The sequence below is a fragment of the Podarcis cretensis genome, assembly GCF_951804945.1.
Source record: "Podarcis cretensis genome assembly, chromosome: 7".
Lineage (NCBI taxonomy): Eukaryota > Metazoa > Chordata > Lepidosauria > Squamata > Lacertidae > Podarcis > Podarcis cretensis.
Genome location: NC_137176.1, coordinates 79425183 through 79447590, shown reverse-complemented (window position 1 = coordinate 79447590; position 22408 = coordinate 79425183). Strand labels below are relative to the sequence as shown.

At 47.4% G+C, this 22408-nt stretch overlaps 1 protein-coding gene across 1 annotated transcript; it reads left to right on the top strand.

Moving 5' to 3' along the window:
- The first annotated feature begins 981 nt into the window (after positions 1–981).
- ZHX1 (zinc fingers and homeoboxes 1) lies at positions 982–17121 on the top strand. The gene is made up of 3 exons (XM_079984239.1): positions 982–1295; positions 8890–14324; positions 14686–17121. The coding sequence occupies exon 2, from the start codon at positions 9126–9128 to the stop codon at positions 11718–11720; it is 2595 nt and encodes an 864-aa protein (XP_079840365.1). The 5' UTR covers positions 982–1295; positions 8890–9125; the 3' UTR covers positions 11721–14324; positions 14686–17121.
- Positions 17122–22408: the final 5287 nt, after the last annotated feature.

Sequence of the window (22408 nt, the reverse complement as noted above, 5' to 3'; positions counted from 1 at the left end):
TGGCAAACCTAGACAGCATCTTAAAAAGCAGAGACATCACCTTGCCAACAAAGGTCCGTATAGTTAAAGCCATGGTTTTCCCAGTCGTGATGTATGGAAGTGAGAGCTGGAGCATAAAGAAGGCTGATCGCCGAAGAATTGATGCTTTTGAATTATGTTGCTGGAGGAGACTCTTGAGAGTCCCATGGACTGCAAGAAGATCAAACCTATCCATTCTGAAGGAAATCAGCCCTGAGTGCTCACTGGAAGGACAGATCGTGAAGCTGAGACTACCTCATGAGAAGACTCGACTCCCGGGAAAAGACCCTGATGTTGGGAAAGATGGAGGGCACAAGGAGAAGGGGACGACAGAGGACGAGATGGTTGGATAGTGTTCTCGAAGCTACAAACATGAGTTTGACCAAACTGCGGGAGGCAGTGGAGGACAGGAGTGCCTGGCGTGCTCTGGTCCATGGGGTAACGAAGAGTCGGACACGACTAAACGACTAAACAACAACAACAACAGACAGCAGCTCACGAATTCCCAGAAAAGCTTGAGCCGCTGCACTCCTCCTTTTCAGAAACTTAAAAGGCAGATCCTCGTGCATGTGCGTAAGGGGGGGCGCAAATAACGCAGGTGCATTAAGTAAAATAAAATAAAATGTCATGTGCTGTTCTGCTTTTCACCTTCCCCTGCCCTCGCGGCGCGATTCCCTATGGCCAGCGCCAAGTCTCTCCGGGGCCAATCTGAGGGTTGCTTTCTGTTGGGTCCGCTGCTTGCAACTTGGGGCTGTGACCCCACCCACTCCCTCGTTTCCCACAGTCCGGGGGGGGGGAGGAGTTGAAGGCGTGGGGGGAGAGAAACCGTCTTGCAGGGTTTCCATTGGCTCCGCCCTTTCTCCGCCGTTCCTTCCGGCTCCTTTCTCTGGGTTGCCTATGGGCGAATGTGAGACTTTTTGCACACATTCGCAGTTTCCTTCGGCGCTTCCCTTCCCCCCTCCACTTTTAATATAAAATATTCATTGATGTCATCGGGTGTAGAGGGAGGGAGAGGAACGAACCTCTTAATTTTCATGCTGCATGGGGGGAAAGTGAACGAGGGCGGTGGGCTGCTCTCTCTATTTTTTTTTATTTTTAAATTCTTATTCTTTAAAGTGCTGGCTTCCAGTTCAAAGTTCACAAAGCATCGCTTACCCCTCCTCCCCCTAAAAAGTGCAGTAGGTTTTTCTCTCTTTTTTTTAATGCAAGATGGCGGACTTGCACTGAAGAAGCAGAAATGCAGAGGTCTCTAAAAGCAGCTTGCAAAATATTCCAAGGTAGGGATTTGTTCGTTCTTTAATAATCTTCCGGGTGAGTGTTGCGGGATGGCGAGAGGGGTGGGTGGAGGTGGCTGTCCCTACAGGCGTGAAATGGCCAGCAGACTTTAAAAAGAAAGAAATGATGGGCTAAGTTACAAAAGCGTTTTCTTCTTCCATGCAGCAGTCCCACAGTCATCGCCTTCGAAGCTAGTATTTAGGAGATGCAAGCTGGCCTCTCCTGTCCCCCAGATCTTAAAAAAACACTATTTGGGAGTCGTGGGGCGAGGAAATGAGAAACCCTGTTTTCTGCTTGGTGCCCCCCCTATTTTATTTTTGGTTTTTTTTGTGGGGCACTGTAAGAAAACCGGGGTTGCTCTAATTAGGAGGATAAATCATTTGGGGAAATGTAACTAAAAATAATAATAAAAGAAAACCACATTGAAGGGATGGATCTCAAAGCAAATGGAAAATAAATATTATTGTTGGTGGCAATCTTTCAATATTTGTTGTGGCTTTCTAGTCAATACTCCTGGCCTCTATTGTTTGTGGGGTGCATGTGGTGTTTGGGCTGTATGGTGCTTCTGAAGGAGTTAGGAAACTGGGTAGCGGAGAGGTGAAGGTGGTAGTCAAAATTTGGGCCCCGTGGTGAAAAAGAGAGAGCGTCTTAACTTAAAAAAAAACAAAACAAAACCCCCAAATCCTGTAATGGTCTTTGACAGTTCCATTTCTCTCTGCATTTGCCCTGAAAAAACACAGTGTGCAATCTAGCACAGATTGTACAGATAACCGTGTGTGTGTGTATTTTAGGTTGGGAGTAAGGGAGCTTTTTGTGTTTTTAACTTGCCCCTTACAACATCCATTGAGGAGGGAGTGGCTCACGGTGGGGGGAGCATAGCTGTATGGCTACAGGGGAAATTAAACGAGCCAAATTAAATGTGTCACATTTGTGCTGCACCATTCCTCCGGGGTGGAATCTGGGGCGATCTTGCAACAACCCCCTTGAGGGTGAGGTAAGCCTGGCCTATTCAGCCTTATGGGTAAGTAAGGATTTGAACCTCTAAATCTGGTTTCCTAGCTTCTAGCCACTGTACGAAAGCGTACAGGAATCGTAGGATTTAGAGGCCCAATTTGCGTGAACAAGTTACCCCTTTCGGTTAACTACTTGGAATTGTGTGCAAGCCTGCAGAGTTCTCTTTCCTTTTGACTTGAATTAAATCTGCACTACAGCACCATTTGTACGGCAAGCACATGAAAATTTTTATTTTTCAGGCTGCCTAATATCTCTGCCCTTGTCGTTGTGCTGGATGATGCTCCTCCTCCTGCCCCCAAGAACAGATGGATGTAGCGCTGGAGTCTCTAAGGAGACTTAAAATAAGTTTATAATTGCAGACAATCCCCTAGGCTTCCGAAAGAACACCTGAACTCAGCAATAAGCGCTTTGCTGCTAGGGCTGGTTTAGCTTTGGGGGTTCCTTAGCCGCCTACCCAGCCAGCTAAAACCTTTTATCTCTCGCCTTGATTTTTTTTCTCTTCCCTTGTTGTGCATAGAATCATAGAATCATAGAGTTGGAAGAGACCACAAGGGCCATCGAGTCCAACCCCCTGCCAAGCAGGAAACACCACCAGAGCACTCCTGACATATGGTTGTCAAGCCTCTGCTTAAAGACCTCCAAAGAAGGAGACTCCACCACACTCCTTGGCAGCAAATTCCACTGTCGAACAGCTCTTACTGTCAGGAAGTTCTTCCTAATGTTTAGGTGGAATCTTCTTTCTTGTAGTTTGGAACCATTGCTCCGTGTCCGCTTCTCTGGAGCAGCAGAAAACAACCTTTCTCCCTCCTCTATGTGACATCCTTTTATATATTTGAACATGGCTATCATATCACCCCTTAACCTCCTCTTCTCCAGGCTAAACATGCCCAGCTCCCTTAGCCGTTCCTCATAAGGCATCGTTTCCAGGCCTTTGACCATTTTGCTTGCCCTCCTCTGGACACGTTCCAGTTTGTCAGTGTCCTTCTTGAACTGTGGTGCCCAGAACTGGACACAGTACTCCAGGTGAGGTCTGACCAGAGCAGAATACAGTGGCACTATTACTTCCCTTGATCTAGATGCTATACTCCTATTGATGCAGCCCAGAATTGCATTGGCTTTTTTAGCTGCCGCGTCACACTGTTGGCTCATGTCAAGTTTGTGGTCAACCAAGACTCCTAGATCCTTTTCACATGTACTGCTCTCAAGCCAGGTGTCACCCATCTGCCACTTCTTCCCAGAACTCTGCTGTCAGATTCACTTGCCTAACCCTCTCCTGACACCCCATTCTGCCTTCCTGTCCCCTTCTTCAAGCAACACGGGAACCCCCTTAAAAAAACATAACAACATAGGAGTCAGACCCATTGGTCCATCTGACTATTGTTTACTCGAAGGCTACATTGATGCCATACAATTCAAAGCACTATGGTATCATTTTAAATAGTCATGGCTTCCCCCCAAGAATTCTGGGAGCTGTAGTTTGTTATGAGTGCTGAAAATTGTTAGGAGACCCCTGTTCCCACCACCACCACAAAGCTATAGGTCCCAGAGTGTAAGAGTCTCCACAGGGAATCTTAAGAATTGTGGATGCTTCTAAAGGGAGGTGTTAAAAATGAGCGCATTCATTGTACCCAATAGCCTCAAATCACTGGGCATCCTTAATCACTGTTTGAATGAAGTGCTCTAATTTGTTTTAATATAAGTGGGTAGGCTCTAGATCAGGGCTGGAGAACCTTTGGCCCTGCAGATGTTGGTGGACTCCCTCTCCCAGCATCCCTGACCATTGGCCATGCTGGCTGGAGCAGCTGGGTGTTGTAGTTCAGTGACAACATCTGAAGGACCACAGGTTTCCCCTGTATAGAGGAGGGAACACAGATTGAATATTGGGCTTTGCTTGACTTCAGGGGTTACGCTGGACATTTGCCATGGAACTTGATGGCAAAAACACCCAACCACCCCACCTCCCATTGAGGCCCACCTACATTTCCAACTGGGTCTCTCACATTTCAACCAACCATTGTGTTGTCAGATACATCCAGTGAAATAAAACTGAGTCAGGTAGGTAGCTGACGCAGTCGAAATATTTTAAAAAATTTAAAAATTGTCCAGTAGCGCCTTGGAGACCCAACTAAGTTTGTTCTTGGTATGAGATTTCGTATGCATGCAAGAATTATATATCTGAAGAAGTGTGCATGCATACGAAAGCTTATACCAAGAACAAACTTAGTTGGTCTCTAAGGTGCTACTGGACAATTATTTTATTATTTTTTAATATATAAAACAGTGTGAGCTTTGCAGTTTGGTATCTAAAGTGGTACAGTGAAATTATCTAACCTGCAGGTCCTGATTAGATGAACTTATGACAATGTTTCCCAATTGATGGTGCAGACCCTAAGGATTTTTTTTTTTTTTAGATTTTAGTCTTTAAAATATAAAGTGGTATAGAAATGAAGTTAATAAAAATAATAAGAAACACTTCAGTGGGCGGGAATGGCATCTAGTCATACCATTGTGTGTGGCAACCACAACCTAGGTTTTTCAGCTGCCATTTGGTGATGAGCCTATATATCTGAATTTCTAACATGGCGCGTAACCCACTCAGGGGATCCCCATGGCACATACCTGTCAAATGTCTGGAACATCCTCTTTTGGGGGACAAGCACAGCACCTCCAAATGTGCCAAATCGCAGCCAGACATGCATCTTGTGTGAGATCACGGTGCCCAAAAACCACATGTTTTATGTGACTAACGCAGGCATGCGGTCTGGAAAACGCACAGCCCAGTATTGCGCTGGGACAGTTTGGCAGGGATGGTGGCACCATTCACATAACAAAAACTACAAACTTTCAAAAGCAGGGGGGATCCGTGGCTCCGCTTTTGGAAAACGGGGTTCGCAGTACGAAACTCATTGGGAACCACTGTTCTGTGACATCTGTCTGCTGCCCCATAACAGAAATCTCATGAGAATGCCTTACTCATCTGTTTGTGGAATTATCCTGAACCACTTCTTTTGGCAAGGGACGCGGGTGGCGCTGTGGGTAAAACCTCAGCGCCTAGGACTTGCCAATCGCATGGTCGGTGGTTCGAATCCCCGCGGCGGGGTGCGCTCCCGTTGTTCGGTTCCAGCGCCTGCCAACCTAGCAGTTCGAAAGCACCCCTAAGTGCAAGTAGATAAATAGGGACCGCTTTATAGCGGGAAGGTAAACGGCGTTCCGTGTGCTGCGCTGGCTTGCCAGATGCAGCTTGTCACGCTGGCCACGTGACCCAGAAGAGTCTGCGGACAGCGCTGGCTCCCGGCCTATAGAGTGAGATGAGCGCACAACCCTAGAGTCTGGCAAGACTGGCCCGAACGGGCAGGGGTACCTTTACCTTTACCTTACTTCTTTTGGCAGAAGGTTGGATGAGAGTTATGGATGGTGGGTTCAGAGCCATCACCAGTTGCCCAAATTCATGCCCTTCCTCCTGTTAGGGAAGGAACAATAACTTGGTTTTAGAGCACTCATTTTGCATCTGTTTGTCGGCCACTTGCGACCAAGTAAAGATGCCTGGGTGTCAGGGTGGGCCTGACATCTCCACCATCTGGAGGTGATAGTTGGATCTTTACTGTTTTTACACACCAGTACCTCATCCTGTGGCAGGGACACGGGTGGTGCTGTGGGTTAAACCACAGAGCCTAGGACTTGCCAATCAGAAGGTTGGTGGTTCGAATCCCCACGATGGGTTGAGCTCCCGTTGCTCGATCCCTGCTCCTGCCAACCTAGCAGTTTGAAAGCACGTCAAAGTTCAAGTAGATAAATCGGTACCACTCCAGCGGGAAGGTAAAGGGTGTTTCCGTGCGCTGTTCTGGTTTGCCAGAAGCAGCTTAGTTATGCTGGCCACATGATCCAGAAGCTGTACGCCGGCTCCCTTGGCCAATAAAGCGAGATGAGCGCTGCAACCCCAGAGTCGGCCATGACTGGATCTAATGGTCAGGGGTCCCTTTACCTTTTTTACCTTACCTCATTCTGTAGAAGTTATGTTTTATCTGCACAGTCAGAACGAAATTTGGGAACCAAGAAGCTTTTCCTTTGCAGCCTAAGTAGGAGCAGTGAACAACGTTATAGTTAATTGTTGTTTCTTGTCTTCACTTACCTATAGAGTGAGATGAGCGCACAACCCTAGAGTCTGGCAAGACTGGCCCGAACGGGCAGGGGTACCTTTACCTTTACCTTACTTCTTTTGGCGGAAGGTTGGATGAGAGTTATGGATGGTGGGTTCAGAGCCATCACCAGTTGCCCAAATTCATGCCCTTCCTCCTGTTAGGGAAGGAACAATAACTTGGTTTTAGAGCACTCATTTTGCATCTGTTTGTCGGCCACTTGCGACCAAGTAAAGATGCCTGGGTGTCAGGGTGGGCCTGACATCTCCACCATCTGGAGGTGATCCTTGGATCTTTACTGTTTTTACACGCCAGTACCTCATCCTGTGGCAGGGACACGGGTGGTGCTGTGGGTTAAACCACAGATCCTAGGACTTGCCAATCAGAAGGTTGGCGATTCGAATCCCCACGATGGGTTGAGCTCCCGTTGCTCGGTCCCTGCTCCTGCCAACCTAGCAGTTCAAAAGCACGTCAAAGTGCAAGTAGATAAATCGGTACCACTCCAGCGGGAAGGTAAAGGGTGTTTCCGTGCGCTGTTCTGGTTCGCCAGAAGCGGCTTAGTCATGCTGGCCACATGATCCGGAAGCTGTACGCCGGCTCCCTCGGCCAGTAAAGCGAGATGAGCGCCGTAACCCCAGAGTCGGCCATGCATGGATCTAATGGTCAGGGGTCCCTTTACCTTTTTTACCTTACCTCATTCTGTAGAAGTTATGTTTTATCTGCACAGTCAGAACAAATTTCGGGAACCAAGAAGCTTTTCCTTTGCAGCCTAAGCAGGAGCAGTGAACAACGTTATAGTTAATTGTTGTTTCTTGTCTTCACTTACCCCATCCTACTGCCCTGCTCACGGTTGTGAAGAATATTCTTAGGTTATGAATGATCTGTGTCACCATTAAGAAAAAGAGGTCGGAATAGGCCAATATCTATGAGGGCTGTCCCTGGATCAAGTGACTTTTCTTCCTTAAGTTCTCAAAGTTCTTAACTTAGCTCAAGGTTGTCGTCTGAACTAGCCAAGTTTGAGAAACATGGCCCTAAATTATTTATTTAGTCCAAGGACTACGTTACTCTCTAGGCAAACGTACCAGCGGGGGCTTGGGCCAGAGCAAAAGTGGGGGGAAGTAATTAATGTAAGATTTATCCTTGTGCACAAGGCTGGTTTCTACACCCACTCGCACACTGCTCACTATCTGCTGTCCTGGCAACCCAACAGGTCTTATCATTGTGTCAAGGACAGATTCCAGCCAGACAAAGCATTCAAGGAGGATGCAGAGCATAACAGAGCCGTCGCTTAATGATAGAACACATCATTTGCACTGGGTTCAATCTGCAGCACCTCCATGTAGGGCCGGGAAGGACTATGTGTCTGAAATTTTGGAGAGCTGCTTCCAGTCAGTGCAGACAATACTGGCCAAAATGGCCCATTGATCTGACTCTGCATAAGGCAGCTTTCTGTGCTGCTAATATTAATAAAACAGTAGCTGAAGAGTTGGATCTGGACTTGCGAGTACTGATGAGAGAGAAATAATCTAGCTGAAAATTATGCTAAACAAATGGTCAAAAGGGGTGGGGTGGTATCTGAAGCATAATCTATGGCTGGATTTTTATTTCAATGAGTTCACATTCTATGTCCTTTTAAATGTGTTTGTGTGAGGAGGGGTTATTGGTTTGGTTGGTTTTTGTTTTGTATTCTTATACTGCAAACCGCCCTGAGATCTTCGGACTAAGTTCGGTATACAGTTGTACCTTGGATCTCGAATGCCTCAGCTCCCGAATGATCAAAACCCAGAAGTGAGTGTTCCGGTTTCCAAACGTTTTTCTGGAAGCTGAACATCTGACAGGGCTTCCGATTGGCTGCAGGAGCTTCCAATCAGAAGCCGCACTTTGGTTTCCAAACATTTTGGAAGTTGAATGGGCTTCCGGAATGGATTCCGTTGGACTTCCGAGGTACGACTGTACAACTGTAATAAATAAATAAAAATGCATTAGTCATACTTGGAGGAAGGTCCGTTGAAATCAAGGGGGCGTTAGTCTACGGTTACCAGATTTTTTTCAATGAATCCGGGAACACTTTTCAACTTCAATAGATTTTGCATGGGGACTGATTTGTAAATCCAGGGACTGTCCCTGGGAAACGGGGACGTCTGGTAACCTTATGTTAGTCCCGCTGAGTCATCCCTGAAGCCCCATTCATTTCAGTGGGTCTGCTCTAAGTATGGCCACGTTGGGCTCCAATGCCAAATCCATAAAACAAATACAACAAATTGTAATGGTAGGACTGAACCGAAATGGATTGAAAGGGTCAATGGATTGAAAGGGTCAGCAGGAAGATATAATTCAAGAGGTACAAGGGCATTTGGTTTCACACAACGGAAGCAATGCATTTTAAAATCTTCTTTCTTTCTTTCTTTCTTTCTTTCTTTCTTTCTTTCTTTCTTTCTAAATGCAGGTGGTAGACGCCGAAGTTAAGAAGCTGCTGCTTGTCCTTTTCTCCTCTGCACTGCAAGTAGCCGTCTTGCCTTGTTGCACTACAGAGATGCTGCTAACAGGCTGAATAATGCTGAGAACCTGCCATGCGATGACGGAGAACCAAAAGCCATTAACGTAACACAATCCTCCAGGAAGCTTGACTCGGAGCGGGAGCCGCGTCAACTCAAACCTGCCAAGTCTCTTCGCCACAGCAGAATGGCAAGTAAACGGAAATCCACCACGCCCTGCATGGTCTTAGCGAGTGAGCCAGACCCAGACTTGGAGGTGGTCTCTGACGTGGAGGAAGGACCGGCTGCGATCACGCCAGCGCGGAGCGTCTCGAGTGACGAAGACTCTCAAGAATATGCGGACTCGGACAATCAGCAAAAAAAAGAAGTCGAAGGGGGTTATGAATGCAAGTACTGTACGTTCCAGACTCCAGATCTCAATATGTTTACTTTCCACGTGGATTCGGAGCACCCGACCATCGTACTGAGCTCCTCCTACGTCTGCCTTGAGTGCAAATTCGTCACCAAGAGGTATGACGCCCTTTCGGAACACAATATGAAATACCACCCCGGAGAGGAGAACTTTAAGCTCACCATGGTGAAGCGTAACAACCAGACCATCTTTGAGCAGACAGTGAACGACCTCACTTTCGATGGGAGTTTCGTCCAGGAGGAGAAAGCGGAGGAGTCGGAAGCTTCCGAAGGCCATTTGTCGGGCATCTCGATCAGCAAAACCCCAATTATGAAAAGGATGAAGAATAAGAACGAATCGAAGCGGATCGCCGTGTTCCACAATGCGGCAGAGGATGGTGCCGCGGAGGAGAAAGACGCCGATTCGGACCTGGAGTGTGAGGAAATCGTAGAGAAACCGGCTCCTGCCGCTTTGGACCCCAACCCAAGTAATTCACTGGCGGCAGAAACCATTAGCACGGTTGTGAACCCCACCACAGTGATCCAGCCTGCGCAAGTGATTACTACCATCGCGTCTCCGCAGAACTCAAACTTGATTTCTAAAGTCTTGATCCCTATCAATAGCATTCCTACCTATAACACAGCTTTGGATAACAACCCCCTCTTGCTCAACACCTACAACAAGTTCCCGTACCCGACAGTGTCTGAAATCGCACATCTAGCCACGCAAGCGAAATACACCGAGGAGCAGATCAAAATCTGGTTCTCTGCCCAGCGCCTGAAGCACGGCGTCAGCTGGACGCCGGAGGAGGTGGAGGAAGCAAGGAGGAAGCAGTTCAATGGCACTGTGCACACTGTCCCTCAGACCATTACGGTCATCCCGGCACACATTTCGGCAGCCGGCAACGGCCTGCCTTCCATTCTGCAGACCTGCCAAATAGTTGGCCAGCCGGGCCTGGTGCTTACGCAAGTCACGGGTGCCAGTACGCTTCCGGTAACTGCCCCGATCGCGTTGACGGTGGCTGGAGTCCCGAACCCAGCTCAGTTGCAGAAAGCGCAGGTGCAAGCGACTCAGCCCGTTACCGAAACCAAGCAGATGGCTGCCGTCCCGGCCCCTCAGCTTACCAAATCGGAGGTGGTGGCGGCGGCAAATGTGGACGTGGTCGGGGGCCGTACGAAGAAGACCAAGGAGCAGCTGACGGCGCTGAAGATCAGCTACCTGAAAAGCCACTTCCCTCTCGATTCCGAGATCATTCGGCTCATGAAAGTGACGGGCCTGACCAAAGGGGAGATCAAGAAATGGTTCAGTGACACCCGCTACAACCAGAGGAACTCGAAGCACAACCACTATAACCATCTCAACAACGACTCCTGCACCATTGTGATTGACTCGAGCGACGAGACGAACGAGCCCTCAGCGCTGGTGCAGCCGCAGCAGAAACAGTCGTGGAATGCCTCTGACCTCAGCCCCCAGAAATTTAAGGAGAAGACTGCTGAGCAGTTGCAGGTCCTCCAAGACAGTTTCCACAACAACCCTGCTCTTACAGACGATGAACTGAACAGGATACGGTCAGAGACCAAGCTGACCAGGCGGGAGATTGACACTTGGTTTTCGGAACAGAAGAAACCAAACGTTCCGCAGGACAAAAGCGAGGAATTGGCCGAAAGTAATTCAGGAAGCTTGAAGGAAGCATCTGCTGAGGCATGTGGTGGGGAAGGAGCTGGAGCCCAGAAGTCGGGGAAGCTGTCTAAGAAGTCGCCAGAACAACTACATATGCTCAAAATGTCCTTCGTCCGGACTCAGTGGCCGTCCGCGGAAGAATACGACAAGTTGGCAGAAGAGACCAAGCTCCCCCGGTCGGAAATCGTTAGCTGGTTTGGAGATACGCGTTACGCCTGGAAAAATGGCGGCTTGAAATGGTACTACTACTACCAAGGGGCCAACGCAAGCAGTATGAATGGCCAAGGCTATTCGAGGCGGAGGGGGAGAGGACGGCTGAAAGGCCGAGGGAGGGGAAGGCCCCGTGGGCGGCCGAGGGCCAACAAACGGATCAGGCCTTGGGACAGGACGCCGATCATCAAATTTAAAACTGGAAAAGCCATCCTGAAGGATTATTACCTGAAACACAAATTCCTTAACGAGCAGGACCTTGACGAGCTGGTGGCCAAATCGCACATGGGATACGAGCAGGTCAGGGAATGGTTTGCGGAAAAGCAGAGGAGAGCCGACTTAGGCCTTGAGTTGTTTGAGGAGGAAGACGACGAGGAGGAGACATTGGAAGAGCAGGACGACGAAGACGAAGGTGAGGCTGAGGAGGACGAAGAAACAGACGACAGCGACAACTGGGAGCCTCCTCGACACGTTCGACGTAAGCTCTCGAAATCAGATTGAGGTTCCAGTTCTTTGGTCATGGGACGTGGCTGTGCGGTGCCAAACAATTGACGCTGTTCCTCCAGTCCTGGTGGCCCCTATAGATTCCCTCCACTTTTGGAAGGGGGGAAATGAGTCATTGACTCCTGTAGCAATCGCATATTTGCTCCTTGGTTGGCCGAAGTGAACAAGCAGTTCCAGGATTTGGAATTTACAAATTTGGCTCTCCTCCACATCTCTGCTGGCGAGGCTGCACCACATAAGGGACTGTTGGTTTAATGGCCTTATGTTTGATTCCAAAAATCCTTTAAGGGTGCAGATGATTTTTTAAAAAAATAAAATAAAGAATCCTTTTAACCACAGTAGGAAAATTAACTGCAAAACGATGTTTGAAAAACGTGCTTCGTGTTGCAAAACTGCATGTCTATTTTCCTTCCTCTGAGCAGAAGGACAATTTTATTTTATTTTTCCAGAGAAAAACAAGATGGGTTGGGGGTAAAGGATACCAAAGGGCAAATAGCAGCAAAAGTGTGTGAGGATGGCTTGCGGTTTTTGTGTGTTTTCTTAGGACAATAGAGCAAAAGGAGTACCTTTGTTACATCCGAAGCCTGTGTGCTAGGTTTACAGAAGTCCTATTGAATGTGTCTCTCTAGCTGTGTTCAGGGAGCTTGGGTTGGAAGTATGCTTTTATATTAAAACTAATCAGTGTATATTTAAATACTAGATACGATTAATGCAGCCAATACCAAAACTTGTCTTTGACCATGCAGTTCTTTTGAAATCACTAACAATAATGGCTTGCCTCCGTACAGAAAGGTTCCCCAAAAATATGTCTGGCAGGCTTCTTTAAGGAGAAAAGCAGAGCTTAAAAAAACAATAACACAACAGCCGTCTTGGTTTTTAAAGAGCAATGGCCAAATACTTTAGCCTGGGGGAGCCTGGCAGTTCCCAACCTAGACATCATCTCCTCCACTTCTCTTCTCCATTGTGACTCTTCCCACCCATCACACCATCAAACAACTTCGACTGGGGAGAATCTGCCTGCACAACCTGTAGAACACATACTGTTGCGACTCCAACTCCCATCAGCCCCAGGGGATGATGGGAGTTGTAGTTCAGCAGCATCTGGAAAGCCGCAGCTGGCATCCCGCCTATCTGCCAAAAAGCATCCTGTGAGTCACGGTAGATCAGTGGTTAGAACATGGTGATGATAACGCCAAGTTTGCAGGTCTGATCCTTGTAAGGAATGCCTGCATATTCCTGCATTGCAGGGGGTTCAGCCTTTCTCAACCTGTGGGTCCCCAGATGTTGTTGGACTACAACTCCCATCATCCCTGAGCTCTGGCTTTGCTAGCTAGGGCTGATGGGAGTTGTAGTTCAACAACATCTGGGGACCCACAGGTTGAGAAAGGCTGGACTAGATGGTCCTCCAGATTTCTTCCAACTCCAATAATTCAAGATATGCCACCATTTTCAGGTTAAACCTTTCTGGCAGAAGGACGGTTGCCAGCATAGAAGAGGCGCCATTTGCTTTCTACTAGGCACAAAACGGGTGTAAGGAGTTGAATGGGAATAGTGACAAGAGTTGGATGGGAACTGCCAGTTCTTGGCTGAGAAGAACAGTGGTTCCCAAATTCCCTCTATCAAGGAACTTGTGGATTTGAAGTCCCCTGCCCAGTATAATATAACACCAAGCAAAGCAGCTCAGCTAGCGGAACTTGCTCTGGGTCTGTAATCCTGCAACTGAGCAGATAAGGTCAGGCGGAACCCAAGGTGTCTTGGCTTGTGTGCTGTGCTTTAAGCGGCATAGAGCAAAAAGAAGATAACAAAGGAACCGGCGCCCTGTCTCCTTCACCCTTCTTGTGGTCCAGCAATATTGCCCTGCAAATTCTGTGGCTCCCCGCAAGCCGCGTACAGATTGGGAGTCAGTTGCAGACCATGCAGGCTGTCGGAAATGGAGATGAGTTGACAGGGGAGCTTGCAATGTCCCGGCAGATGTCCAACCCCTCCAATTTAGGGACTTTGAAACAGGTTTGCAAGCTGGAGAGAGAGCGCAGCCTGAGATCCATACAAGGACACTTCATGTTTATTTTTACAGCTCTCTTGCTTTGCCAGTGTTTGAATTCATACACGGTTTAAAATTGTGACATTTCCTGCCTTTCCAGCACTGGGGGTGTGGCTAAATCTCCTGTGTGGTTCCGCGTTGCCTCATTTGTCTTCCTTTGCAGTTGTAGCTCAAGCTGATAGATTTGCACAGCTAGTTGAACCAGACTTCATGGTAACTAATTCAGGCAGCCAATTACTTCTGCAGCTTAGCAGCGCAGCCAAACATTCTTCTTTCCAGTTCAGTTCTTTACCTTATTTATTTCCTTTAAATCCATTGTGGCGTTCAGTATTAGCCTCCAGAAAGCTGCCTTTTCACAAACCTTTGACAGGCCAACTTAAAAACCATGCACTGGAATTATTTGTCAAAATTAGCCAGCTTTCAAACGGGCATGGTCCAATGCAGAGGCAGTGCTAACGTCCTGCAAACCATGGTATACAACTTCAAAACCAGCCTTGAATATATGTGTTCCTCCTCGCACCTTCCATGTGCACCGACCATAATTAAACACAGTTAACCATGTTTCGGGTGGCGCTGTGGGTTAAACCACAGAGCATAGGACTTGCCGATCAGAAGGTCGGCGGTTCGAATCCCCGCGGCGGGGTGAGCTCTCGTTGTTCGGTCCCAGCTCCTGCCAACCTAGCAGTTCAAAAGCACGTCAAAGTGCAAGTAGATAAATAGGTACCGCTCCGGCGGGAAGGTAAATGGTGTTTCCATGTGCTGCTCTGTTTCGCCAGAAGCGGCTTAGTCATGCTGGCCACATGACCCGGAAGCTGTACGCTGGCTCCCTCGTCCAATAAAGCGAGATGAGCGCCACAACCCCAGAGTCAGCCACGACTAGACCTTATGGTCAGGGGTCCCTTTACCTTTACCTTTAACCAGGTTTTCTTAGGACAGACTCATTCCAAACTATCATTTCAAACTGGTTTACGAGAGGACTGTTGTTTTGTATCTGCACATACAAAATGCTAAGTCATGGTTAAAGCCAGTCAGGGAAGGGAGATGGAGAGTTGCTTCAGAAAGGCTGCTGATGTGTAAACCATGGTTTACAGGGAGCCAGTTTTTCATTTTCACTTGTTTCCAACATCCAAGCCCTTCTCTCAATGCTTTAAGCACAGGGGCTGGTGGCTGTGGTTTTGACACCGTTTAGGATGCTGACTTAGGCAGTTTTTGTGGAGAGGGCACAAGAGGCCATGATTCCTGTGTTTTGTGCTTTTAATGTGAGAAAGTAATCACAAAACTATTTTCCCCTCAGTCTTTCATGTGACAAACATGTCCCCTCCTCACAGCAGAAGCAGGTGGTTTGATCTTAGGCCTATCCCCACCCAGCATGGTTAAAAAAAACCCTGCTGTCTCCAGTTAGGACACATCTGCAAAAATAGCATTGTGAAAATGATGCAGTTAAAACCAAACCGTCACAAGGATTTTGCCATCTTTTAAGGGGGTGGGACTTAAAGATGAGACTTTGGGTCCCTTCCAACTCTATGATTCCAGTTCAGTGGAAGTGAATATCGATGCTGGCACTTGTTTTTGAAGCTATTTTGGTTCTGGCAGCATGCCATGGGAGGGTGGCTTTTCCTTACGAGCGGCAATTTTTGTTTGTTAAATTGTAGGCTGTTTCACACTGCGCCATCTCGAGAGAGAGAGAGAGAGAAGAAAGGAAAGGAAGGAGGGACCTGTGTTGAGCTGTTGGGAATAGGCCTATGTATTTAAAATGTAGTCAAGTCGGTTCAAAAAGCAGGTTGAGTCAAAATATCTCTCTTGGTTGGCAAGACAGACTACAGGCCACCTATTAAGACATTTTGGGTGCTTTTGAAAATTAGGAGACAATGTATGTCCGTCCCCCAAGCATCACCACCAATTTAACAGCAAGTTTAACAGAGGGGCACATGGATTTAAAAAATGCCACATAGAGAGGTCCATGTCATCGCTTCTTTCAACAACCAAAACTGGAGAGGGTTTGGAGGTCAACGGGGAACTCGCGAAGAACTGTCCACTCTGCACTAGAGAGATCAACTCCATATTTGAGATCTGTTGCCTGGGGCTGCTCATACTAGATCTCTTTTGTTTGCTATTTTTGTTCAAGTGTGTTGTGGGACACTTTCCAGCAGCAAAAGCAATTTAGCACTGACTAAATAAGCCCTCCAATGTAGTGGTGCCGTTTCTGTTTGCGTTCCTGTTTTTGAAATGGGGGTGGCATTTTGTTTTGTTTTGTTTTGTTTTGCAAAGCTTCTTTGGCCTGACGATACCCATAGGATGTTGTTTCAGCTTGCATATGTTTACAGCCCAGCTTTCCCCGACTCCGCTTAAAAAGGAAAATATTGAAAAATGATAGCGTTGCAAGCACAAGGTTGCGAGGTGACGACCAGCACTGTGACGAGATGAAGCGTGGGGCTGCCTGTTATGTTGCTCTTTTTCAAAGTGGCTTCCTTCCTAATTTCTGGAAAAAACTCTGCTCAGCAATTTGCTGTTTTTCCTAGGAAATGTTTTGGGGTGTAATACAGGGTGAGAGAATTGCACTGAGCGCCTCAAGGGTCCCCAGATTTTCCTTCCATGAAACTGCTGCCGCTTTTCCTGTACGTACACTAAGCATATTATTTATCCTGATTTGCAGTTTGCAATTACTGTGTTGCGATTTATTCGGGATACGAGAATGGTGCTTTAGTAATTGCCAGTAAAGATTTGAGCAAGTTGCTAAATCTGTTTTTCCTGGTTTATCGTAATAGCAGGTGACCCACTGCTGTTACAAAAGTTTTGGGATTTTTACTTGACCGGTGCACAGTTTTCACCCTTCCTTGCTTCCCAAAGTGATGAAGGGGGAAACAAGGTTTTTTGGGGGGGGGGAGGGGGAGAGGCAGGCTTGCTCATCTATGGTTTACTGTGAATGATGGTGGTCCTTTTGTGAAAGCAAGAAAAGAACTGGACAGACCTAACCCCAGGACTGGAAGACGCCACAAGATTGGATCGTCCACGATGTGCCAAAGTTTTTTTAAAAATAAACACTTCTTCAGATGGCAAAAGTTCTGCACTGTAATATGACTGGTTCAATGACAACTTGTACAAAGGAGGTTGGGGAAAATCTGGTTTTAATACAGACCGTTTTTATTCTGCTACGCGGAGGGGAAGTTTAATGTTTTGAAGACATTTAATTGAGAGGAGAGTTGGTGACCCATTTTTCATCTGGCTTGTACCGATAACTATGTTCTTGGTATATAAAGATGGGCTTTAACTGCCTGTGTTCTTTGATAATGTGATTTAAGCTTATAGCTTTGAGTGACCAAACATTTTACAGAGTAAAAGTTCTTAGAAACAAGTAAACTTAACGGCTATTTTCTGTGTCTTATTTATCAGGATTTGCACAGAGGTACATACATACAGTTTTTTATTTAAAATGGTGGAAGTTGCAGTGGACTTCCATACACAAGCATGTGCAGTACGATGAGTTATGTAGGTGCGGTTTGTCTTCTAGAGCGGATGTCAGTCGCTTTAAGAGATTTGAATTATTTCAGAAAGACCCGGACCCTCTATTAATCCACACAGCTGAAGAAAACGCAACAGGGCTAGCAGCTCGGAACACAGGAAGAAGTGCTCAAAGGCCGCTGCAGGAATAATAAAAAGTCTGCGCCAAATATGTCAACAAAGAAATAATATCTGCTTGCTGGTGGTGTGTCCCCCTCCAAGATGGAAGCAGGACGGAGCCAGAAAGCATGTTCATACAAACAGATAGCCTTACGTCCCTCCCAGCATGTTCTTGGGATGTACAAACTCGTACATGCCTTGCAGCCAACTGATTTTTAACTGGGGGTATGTGTTTCTTAATGGAGCCATTGCCTAAGGGCTGGTGAAATTGACCGCCCACTGAATGGTCTTCCTAGCAAGGCGCACTGAATGCCTTCTATCTTTGTAACATTAACCAGCGTTTTCTCAAAATTCTGCCACTAAATAAGGGGGAAAGACCTGTAACTGCCCAGATGTTGTTAGACTTCAGCTGCCCATCAGCCTCAGCCAGCATTGCTACAAGTCTTGTTGGGAGTTAAATTCCAGTTAAATCCCAAGTTAAGCTGCACCCTCTAAACTGTTCATATGTTTAGTGCTGGCCCCATTGTTCTGACAATGGGAATATGTTTCAGCAACATGTTTTAAGGATCAGGCTATCTACTGAATTGTTATTTGATGGTTGAGTTGGTTTTTGTGTATGTTTACAATAGGGCGGCAGGTAGGGTTCTATTGAATTTTTGTAATTAAAACAAAAACTCCACCATGAGCTATGATGGTTCCTCTTATAATCTTAATGTGTTTGGATTTTCTTTTTTCTTTTGGCCAATTGTGATCTTCGATCAGTCTGCAATTCTCAACATTTTCAGTACTTCAAAAGTTTGTTTGACATGTTTTCATATACTGCAAAATGAGGCCCTTTTAACACATTTATATATTATTACACATTTCCACTGCTGTAATAACCACCTGCCATTGTAAAGAGTTTTGCATCTGCATTTCTTTTTACAGGGTGCTGAGCTGACGTTTGCTAGCTATGAGATAATTGGGGAGGGGAATCAGCCCATATTTGATTTGCGTCTTTTCATAATAAAGGTGAGCATCCCGTAGCAATTCTCTTCCACTGATTTTACTTCTAAGTGAAAAATCAAACATAATTGCAGCAACGAATGCCTTCATAGACCAGCAAAATCACATTGCCTATCCAGAAGGGAACACATTGTATTAAAGACTTAAGGCGGCAATTCTGTGGGTCGGTTGATGCAAAACGTTTTAGGCATCTGTCTGTCTCGAGAGACAATGGAGTGCACCTCCAGGGGTGAAGTCAAAACTGTTAGCACCAAAGTGACCTCCCTGGGGTGCCAGCCTGGGTAGTGTGTATGGAAGTCCTGGGATGCCCACCTGAGAAGTCTCCCTTTCGGCCTTGCTAATGTGGTCCAAAGGAAAGCAGAGCAATACGTTTGGCACCAGCTTAGCTGTAGGAGTTGCTAGAAGGAGGTTGGTACAAGGCACCATCCAACCATCTAGGGACTCCACTCTGGTTTGTGTAGGGTTCACTCCTTCGCCTTTTCTTTTCCCAAAGTTATCCTTCAAGGCTGTGGAGGTTTAGGATCAGAATTTACCTTCTCCTAGATGGGCTACCTTCTCAGGTGGATGAGACCCATCTGCTCCTCACTTCCCATGCAAATGACATCTAAAGTGGCCAGTCCTCAGAATATAACATCACTACCATCCAAATCATGGGATGCGGGTGACGCTGTGGGTTAAACCACAGAGCCTAGGACTTGCTGATCAGAAGGTCAGCGGTTTGAATCCCCGCGAAGGGGTGAGCTCCCGTTGCTTGGTCCCTGCTCCTGCCAACCTAGTAGTTCGAAAGCACGTCAAAATGCAAGTAGATAAATAGGTACGGCTCCGGCAGGAAGGTAAACGGCGTGTCCGTGCGCTCCTCTGGTTTGCCAGAAGTGGCTTAGTCATGCTGGCCACATGACTCGGAAGCTGTACGCCGGCTCCCTCGGCCAGTAAAGCGAGATGAGCGCCGCAACCCCAGAGTTGGCCATGACTGGACCTAATGGTCAGGGGTCCCTTTACCTTTACCTTTTTTACCATCCAGATCTGTTGCCTTGGACATTCCTCAGCTATGGATCCCTGCTGGCATTTTCACTATCAGGAACTGCCTTTACACTTTTGATGCACATCACAGTATGGAGTCAGTACCTGTGATGTTCCTGCGACAGCTGTATGGGTGATAGGTTGGTATTGTTATTTTTTTGAAGGCCAGGCTTCTCGCTTATGTGTCTCACTGTATAAGACAAGCTACCTCAACCTCGGTCTTCCAGATGTTTTGACACTACAGTTCCCATCATCCCTGACCACTGGTCCTGCTAGCTAGGGACCATGGGAGTTGTAGGCCAAAAGCATCAGGACGGCTGAGTTTGAGGAAGCCTGGTATAAGAGAACTCACAGTAGGCACTTAGCTTTTGTTAGCTGGTGTAGTGGTTAAGAGGGGTAGACTCGTAATCTGGTGAACCGGGTTCGCGTCTCCGCTCCTCCACATGCAGCTGTTGGGTGACCTTGGGCTAGTGACACTTCTCTGAAGTCTTTCAGCCCCACTCACCTCACAGAGTGTTTGTTGTGGGGGAGGAAGGGAAAGGAGAATGTTAGCCACTTTGAGTTAGGATAAGGAGTTAGGATAGTGATAAAGTGGGATATCAAATCCAAACTCTTCTTCTTCCCCCACTTCCGTACTTCTACAATCATCATTCCAACTTTCACTACTCTGCTGGGACAGGAACAGGGAGAGAAGATATACTAAACGGCCTCAGCCCAGTATACCTGAAGGAGCGTTTCCACCCCCATCGTTCTGCCCGGACGCTGAGGTCCAGCGCTGAGGGTCTTCTGGCGGTTCCCTCGCTGTGAGAAGCCATGTTACAGGGAACCAGGCAGAGGGCCTTCTTGGTAGTGGCACCCGCCCTGTGGAACACCCTCCCATCAGATGTCAAAGAGATAAACAACTACCTGAGATTCAGAAGACATCTTAAGGCAGCCCTGTTTAGGGAAGTTTTTAATGTATGACGTATTAGTGTATTTTTGGTCTTTGTGGAAGCCACCCAGAGTGGCTGGGGAAACCCAGCCAGATGGGCGGGGTACAAATAATAAATTATTATTATTAATGGGGGGGGGTGTCACATGGAAACTGAAGATTGCATATGCTTCAAATATCCACGGTGCTGTTGAGCAGCTGCTATCCTTTGCTGAGTGTCAGTGGGAGTTAGAAAGTCACAGCAGCAAAGCAACTCTTGAAGCCACTTGAGAAAGTGGCCCAAGCGCTTGGCAAACTGGTTCACAGGAAGTCCTTAGTGGGTGGTAACTGCTGTGGTTGGTACCTGACAAGCTGAAGAGCCACAGCTGCGATGCACAGAACCACCACCAAGAAGTTAAGAACAGCTCTGCTGGATGAGGCCAATGCCCCATCTAGTCCAGCGTCCTGTTCTCACAGTGGCCAACCAGCTGCCTGTGGGAAAGCAGCAAGCAGGATTCAAGCACAACAAGAGCTCTCCCCCCTCCTGTGGTTTTCTAGCAACTGGTATTTAGAGGCATTGCTACGTAGGCAGAGCATAGCCACCATTGACAGCCCTCTCCTCCATGCATTGATTGAATCCTCTCTTAAAGCCATTTGCGCTGGTGGCCACCACTGCTTCCTGTGGCAGTGAGTTCCATAGTCTGACTTGTGTGCCCTGAATCTTCCCATCTTCAGCTTCACTAAATGTCCCCCACCTGTCAGCTTGCCCAGTACTCAGGTATGATGATAACTGCAGCTAATATATACCGTATTTTTCGCTCTATAGGGCACACCAGACCATAGGGCGCACCTAGTTTTTTTTTGGGGGGGGGGAAATAAAGGGGGGGAATTATTCCCCCCCCCCCGAGCCCCAAAGAGCAAAGAAGCCATGACAGCGAGCAGGGTGGATTCCGCTCGCTGTCTTGGCTTCGTTTTTAGCCTCGGGTCCAGGAGAGAAGGCGAGGTTGCGCTCAACCTCGCCATCGCTCCCAGAGCTTGCTGCTATCCGCAAGCCTTCTGAGTCCGGCGGGAACTCCCGCCGGGCTCTGAAGGCTTGCGGATAGCTGACCTAAGTGCACAGTGCGCAGTGCTGAGCTCCCCGGGCTTCGGGCTGCAAGCACCTATCCGCAAGCCTGCAGAGCCTGGCGGGAATTCCTGCCGGGCCCAGAAGGCTTGCGGATAGCTTCCTGAAGCCTAGAGAGCGAGAGGGGTCGGTGTGCACCGATCCCTCTCACTCTCCAGGCTTCAGCGAAAGCCTGCATTCGCTCCATAGGACGCACACACATTTCCCCTTCATTTTTGGAGGGGAAAAAGTGTGTCCTATAGAACGAAAAATATGGTAATCTCAGAGTATTGCGGAAGAACAATGTCAATCAACATTTGATGATCTCCTTCTACCAGTCCACAATAGAAAGAGTCCTTTCATACTGCATCACAGTGTGGTACGCTGGTTTGACTTCAACTGATAGGAAGTGCCTACAGAGAGTGGTGAACACAGCACAGGACATGGGCTGTCCCATGAATCCACTGGATGAAATAGCGGAAGAACGTTGCCTCAGGAGAGTGAGGAAAATTCTCAGGGATGATTCACACCCTGGCCGGCACTTTCTTGATCTCCTGCCCTCGGGCAGAAGATATAGAAGCATGATTAGTTGCAAGGTAAACCAACAAGGTAAAGAACAGCTTCTATCTGTGGGCTGTTAGGCTGCTGAATGAAAAGATAACAACAGGGCAACTGACTTTTGGGTTTGGTGGGTGTGCGTCAGTAAATGAGGGGAATTAAGACTTAAGAGTGGGGGAGCTCGTGTAATCTCTCTGTATACAAGTTGTACAAGTGACAATAAAGTATTTCAATTTCAATATTTCAATTTAATATATATAAGTTGTAAAAAGCAATGACAAACCTAGACAGCATCTTAAAAAGCAGAGCCATCACCTTGCCAACAAAGGTCCGTATAGTTAAAGCTATGGTTTTCCCGGTAGTGATGTATGGAAGTGAGAGCTGGACCATAAAGAAGGCTGATCGCCGAAGAATTGATGCTTTTGAATTAT

Bases quoted from the DNA above. Each gene is read 5' to 3' on its own strand.
- ZHX1 (XM_079984239.1), top strand. From the start codon at position 9,126: ATGGCAAGTAAACGGAAATCCACCACGCCCTGCATGGTCTTAGCGAGT.